The 6,296-nt window shown below is 45.5% G+C and overlaps 1 protein-coding gene across 1 annotated transcript; it reads left to right on the top strand.

Annotated features, from left to right (window-relative positions):
• Positions 1–373: 373 nt before the first annotated feature.
• LOC135213316 (trichohyalin-like) lies at positions 374–1,966 on the top strand. Its single transcript, XM_064247297.1, has one exon. The coding sequence runs from the start codon at positions 374–376 to the stop codon at positions 1,964–1,966; it is 1,593 nt and encodes a 530-aa protein (XP_064103367.1).
• The last annotated feature ends 4,330 nt before the right edge of the window (positions 1,967–6,296 follow it).

Here is a 6,296-nt window from a genome sequence, read left to right as displayed (position 1 = left end):
GACCCCGAAGATGACGAAATGGACATGGACGAAGAAGCTGGACTGGAAGACAGTCTGGATATGGAAGAACTCTATGACACTGACGATGACTCAAATACTGACCTGGACGAAGTAGCTGGACTGGAAGACGGTCTGATAGAGGACTCGGATGCGCGGAACGATTGAGGTCATCTGAAGGCTAAGAGTCGCTGACTGGAGAGGTCTAGATACGGAATTTCTCGAAAAGACTGACGAAGAGGCTGCACTTGAGGACAGTCTAGTTAAGGAACTATTCGAGGACGCTGAGGAAACTGAGGAGGAGGAGAGGAAGGTCCTAAGATAGGAAATTTCTCGAAAGACTGACGAAGAAGCTAGACTGGAGGACAGTCTAGTTATGGAACTATTCGAGGACATTGAGGAAACTGAGGAGGAGGAGGAGGAAGGTCTAGATACAGAATTCCTCGAAAAGACTGACAAAGAAGCTAGACTGGAGGACAGTCTAGTTATGGAACTATTCGAGGACGCTGAGGAAACTGAGGAGGAGGAGGAGGAGGAAGGTGTGGAGGAGCCTTGTCTAGAAGTCTACTTGTTGAGACAAGGACTCGAACAGATGGAAGAAGAAAAGCTGGGCTTAGAGAAGGATTTGGATAACTGTAAAGATCTCGCACGTAAAATGGAAAACCTCTGGATGGGAGCTCAGCAAGAGATCGAACTGCTTCGACGTCAGCTAGTGGAGAAAGATCTACTCCTGGAAAAGAAAGCACAGGAGGAAAATGAAATGAACGCCAGAGATAGAAAAATCGAGAATCTGCTTCAGCGAAATGAAAAACTTGTAAATGAAAATGGGCAGTTGGAAGAGGACTTAAAACTCGCTTTAGCTGAAGTACAGAAGATGGAAGAGGTTGACAGAGAACAGCGGGAGAAAATAGTGGCACTGGAGAGTCACCTACAGGAGAGAGCCGAGGAGGAAAGCGAGATGGGAAGGGTCCTCCAACGGAAGATGGCTGAGAAAGAAAGAGAGCTGGAACGCACTGTACAGGAGGGAGCAGAACTCAGCCGCAAATTAAAGGAGGCTGAAAATCTCAACCAGTTGCTTGATCTGGAGAATGAAGACTTCTGTAGGCAGAATGAAGCCTTGAGGAATGTTTTAGTTGAGATAGAAAGAGAGCTGGAGTGCACTTTGCAGAAGGGAGGAGAGCTGTGCCTCAAATTGAAAGAAAATGAAAATCTCAATCAGTTGCTTGTCCTGGAGAATGAGGACTTCTGTAGGCTGAATGAAACATTAAGGAATGCTTTAGATGAGAAAGAGAAGGAAGCAAAGCTGCTGAAAGGATCCCTCGCCACTAAATCTAAGGAATTGGAGGAAGCTCAAGAGGAACGAGAAGTAACGAAGAAACGACTGGAAGAAACTGAACAGGATAATGTGACACTCCAAGATAACTTGGAAAGCGCTCTGCGTCAAGAACAGTGCCTCCAGCGCTTGCTAGATTGTCAGGAAGAAGACATCTTATCCCTGAGGAAGAAGGAGAGTGAAGCCCAGTTGGAAGTGCAGCGACTTCTCAATGATTGCAAAGAGCTGAAAGAGGAGTGCCAAACACAGAAGGAAAATAGGATGAGAGACGAGAAGTGTTTCAGAGAGCAGCTTCGAATACAGGAGGATGCTTTGAGAGAACATGACAAATACATGTTAATGATGCTCCTCCATGGAACCGCTCAGAGGAATTTCCAACTGGAACACATTGCACTAGAACATGAGCATGAAACTGCAGACGATACGAGTAAAAACAAGAAGCTGGAAAAGTGTGCTGAAAGAACAGGAAGGATAGACGAAGGGAGAGACGAAGACCCTTGTGAAAAGGCGCGCAAGGGAGAAGAAAAACAACATAGAGAGTTCTGCAACGCCCAGCAGGAGATGGAGCAGGATTACAGGGAACAGTGGGAGGGCCTCAAGCACATATTGAAAGACGTCATTAATGGAGATGAATGAAGAACTTCAGGACATTAGCATATACCCACATAAGGGTTTGGAGGCTGGAAGACAAGCTCTCAGTTTGAGAGCCAACAACTGTATGGAGGCTGGAGGACAAGCTCTCAGTTTGAGAGCTAACAATTGTATGGAGGCTGGAGGACAAGCTCTCAGTTTGAGAGCCAACAGCTGTTAGGAGGCTGGAGGACGAGCTCTCAGTTTGAGAGCCAACAGCTGTTTGGAAAGCCAGAAGGCCACCAGGAGGTCACTAGAAGGTCACCAGAAGACATGGTGTAAGAATAATCTCGAAGACCGGCCCTCTGCAGAAAAAGTTAAGTTATGCTATGTCCCGTTGATGCAGACTTCTAATAGAATTCTTCCTCTGTCAAAGCGGTCAAAATAGTCTGGATATCTCGAATCTATTCTTGCAGATGTCTTCCTTGTCGGTCAGTTCTGTTGGGAGTAATCTAGAAGACTGGCTCTGCAGAAAGTCAAGTATGCTATGTCCCTTGATGCAGACTTCTATTAGAAGATCTCTGTCAAAGCGGGCAAATAGTCAGATATCTAGATCTACTCTTGCAGATGTCTTCCTTCTGGTCATTCTGTTGGAATAATCTAGAAGACCGGCTCTGCAGAAAGTCAAGTATGCTATGTCCCTTGATGAAGACTTCTAATAGAAGATCTCTGTCAAAGCGGGCAAATAGTCGGATATCTAGATCTATTCTTGCAGATGTTTGGAGGAAGGAGAACCAGCTCTATGGATAAGAGCCAATAGCTGTTTGGAGGAAGGAGGCACAGCTCTCAGGATGAGACAAAGAAAGTAAACACGAAGAAAGCTGGAAGGACAAAGAAGAGGACGAACACTAAAGGAAACTAGGAAGAAACGACAAGAGAAGCAGTCCTTGATTAACCAACATGGTGGAGGACTTTGACTTGTCAACAGTTGGTGATGTTGCATCGTGTTCCAGAGGAGCTGTGATCTTCTCGGCCCATTCGATGGCTTGACTGCAGGATGGGTGTTCACTGCTGCTCCCCCCAGCAGCAACCAGCAATGGGAGGTCCCCCCACCTCCCACACACCCATCCTGCAATCAACCCTATCGACTGGGCCAAGAAGATCGCAATGCCTCTGGAACATGACACAGCTTCATCAACTGGTGACCAGACAGAATCCTTCAATAGGGCTGTTTCTTTGTAGCTGTGAAGACAAATCTTGTGATCGTCCTTTTCATCAGCCATCCTCGGCAATTCTCTCATCTGCTTGATGGAGGAAGGAGGAACAAATCTCAGGATGAGAGCCACCAACAGTTGTTTGGAGGAAGGAGGACAAGCTCTCAGGATGAGACCTAACAACTGTTTGGAGGAAGGAGGACCAGCTCTCACTTTGAGAGCCAACAGCTGTTTGGAGGAAGGAGGAGCAGCTCTCACTTTGAGAGCCAACAGCTTTTTGGAGGGCCACAGGGCCACCAGAAGGACCCCGGAAGGCCACCAGAAGGACCCCAAAAGGCCACCAGAGGTATACCAGAAGGATACCAGAGGGATACCAGATGATGATTCTGTTGGAATAATCTAGAAGACCGGCTCTGCAGAAAGTTAAGTATGCTATGTCCCTTGATGAAGATTCTTCTAATAGAAGATCTCTGTCAAAGCGGGCAAATAGTCGGATATCTAGATCTATTCTTGCAGATGTCTTCCTCTGGTTATTCTGTTGAAATAATCTAGAAGACCGGCTCTGCAGAAAGTTAAGTATGCTATGTCCCTTGATGAAGACTTCTAATAGAAGATCTCTGTCAAAGCGGGCAAATAGTCGGATATCTAGATCTATTCTTGCAGATGTCTTCCTTCTGGTAATCTGTTGGAGTAATCTAGAAGACTGGCTCTGCAGAAAGTCAAGTATGCTATGTCCCTTGATGCAGACTTCTATTAGAAGATCTCTGTCAAAGTGGGCAAATAGTCAGATATCTAGATCTACTCTTGCAGATGTCTTCCTTCTGGTCATTCTGTTGGAATAATCTAGAAGACCGGCTCTGCAGAAAGACAAGTATGCCTATGTCCTTGATGCAGACTTCTAATAGAAGATCTTTGTCAAAGCGGACAAATAGTCAGATATTTAGATCAACTCTTGCAGATGTCTTTCTTCTGGTCATTCTGTTGGAATAATCTAGAAGACCGGCTCTGCAGAAAGTCAAGTATGCTATGTCCCTTGATGAAGACTTCTAATAGAAGTTCTCTAGAGGTCCAAAGCGGGCGGCAAATAGTCGGATATCTCCCACCCCCCCCCTTCTCCCCAGATCTATTCATGCAAGATGTTCGGAGGAAGGAGAACCAGCTCTATGGATAAGAGCCAATAGCTGTTTGGAGGAAGGAGGCCCAGCTCTCAGGATGAGACAAAGAAGGTAAACAGGAAGAAAGCTGGAAGGATAAAGAAGAGGACAAACACTACAGGAAACTAGGAAGAAACGACATGAGAAGTAGTCCCTGATTAACCTACATGGTGGAGGACTTTGACTTATCAACAGTTGGTGATGTTGCATCGTGTTCCAGAGGAGCTGTGATCTTCTCGGCCCATTCGATGGCTCGACTGCAGGATGGGTGTTCACTGCTGCTCCCCCCAGTAGCAACCAGCAATGGGAGGTCCCCCCCACCTCCCACACATCCATCCTGCAATCAACCCTATCGACTGGGCCAAGAAGATCGCAATGCCTCTGGAACATGACACAGCTTCATCAACTGGTGACCAGTCAGAATCCTTCACTAGGGCTGTTTCTTTGTAGCTGTGAAGACAAATCTTGTGATCGTCCTTTTCATCAGCCATCCTCGGCAATTCTCTCATCTGCTTGATGGAGGAAGGAGGAACAAATCTCAGGATGAGAGCCACCAACAGTTGTTTGGAGGAAGGAGGACAAGCTCTCAGGATGAGACCTAATAACTGTTTGGAGGAAGGAGGACCAGCTCTCACTTTGAGAGCCAACTGCTTTTTGGAGGGCCACAGGGCCACCAGAAGGACCCTGGAAGGCCACCAGAAGGACCCTGGAAGGCCACCAGAAGGACCCCAGAAGGCCACCAGAGGGATACCAGAAGGATACCAGAGGGATACCAAATGAGGATTCTGTTAGAATAATCTAGAAGACCGGCTCTGCAGAAAGTTAAGTATGCTATGTCCCTTGATGAAGACTCTTCTAATAGAAGATTTCTGTCAAAGCGGGCAAATAGTCGGATATCTAGATCTATTCTTGCAGATGTCTTCCTCTGGTTATTCTGTTGAAATAATCTAGAAGACCGGCTCTGCAGAAAGTCAAGTATGCTATGTCCCTTGATGAAGACTTCTAATAGAAGATCTCTGTCAAACAGCGGGGCGGAAATAGTCGGATATCTAGATCTATTCTTGCAGATGTCTTCCTTCTGGTAATATGTTGGAGTAATCTAGAAGACTGGCTCTGCAGAAAGTCAAGTATGCTATGTCCCTTGATGCAGACTTCTATTAGAAGATCTCTGTTAAAGCGGTCAAATAGTCAGATATCTAGATCTACTCTTGCAGATGTCTTCCTTCTTGTCATTCTGTTGGAATAATCTAGAAGACCGGCTCTGCAGAAAGTCAAGTATGCTATGTCCCTTGATGCAGACTTCTAATAGAAGATCTTTGTCAAAGCGGTCAAATAGTCGGATATGTAGATCTATTCTTGCAGATGTCTTCCTTCTGGTCATTCTGTTGGCATAATCTAGAAGACCGGCTCTGCAGAAAGTCAAGTATGCTATGTCCCTTGATGAAGACTTCTAATAGAAGATCTCTGTCAAAGCGGGCAAATAGTCGGATATCTAGATCTATTCTTGCAGATATCTTCCTTCTGGTCATTCTGTTGGCATAATCTAGAAGACCGGCTCTGCAGAAAGTCAAGTATGCTATGTCCCTTGATGAAGACTCTTCTAATAGAAGATTTCTGTCAAAGCGGGCAAATAGTCGGATATCTAGATCTATTCTTGCAGATGTCTTCCTCTGGTTATTCTGTTGAAATAATCTAGAAGACCGGCTCTGCAGAAAGTCAAGTATGCTATGTCCCTTGATGAAGACTTCTAATAGAAGATCTCTGTCAAAGCGGGCAAATAGTCGGATATCTAGATCTATATTGCAGATGTCCTTCCTTTGGTAATATGTTGGAGTATCTAGAAAGACTGGCTCTGCAGAAAGTCAAGTATGCTATGTCCCCTTGATGCAGACTTCTATTAGGAAGGATCTGTCAAACGCGGTCAAAATAGTCAGATATCTAGACTACTCTTGCAGATGTCTTCCTTCTTGTCATTCTGTTTTGGAATAATCTAGAGACTGGCTCTGCAAAAGTCAAGTATGCTCTGTA

This window comes from Macrobrachium nipponense, chromosome 42 (genome assembly GCF_015104395.2).
Source record: "Macrobrachium nipponense isolate FS-2020 chromosome 42, ASM1510439v2, whole genome shotgun sequence".
Taxonomy (NCBI): Eukaryota; Metazoa; Arthropoda; class Malacostraca; order Decapoda; family Palaemonidae; genus Macrobrachium; species Macrobrachium nipponense.
Note: the sequence above shows the minus strand (reverse complement) of the source record. Positions and strands in the feature narration are given on the sequence as shown.

What these genes read in the sequence shown, in the direction of transcription:
- LOC135213316 (XM_064247297.1), top strand. Translation starts at nt 374, where the DNA reads ATGGAACTATTCGAGGACATTGAGGAAACTGAGGAGGAGGAGGAGGAA.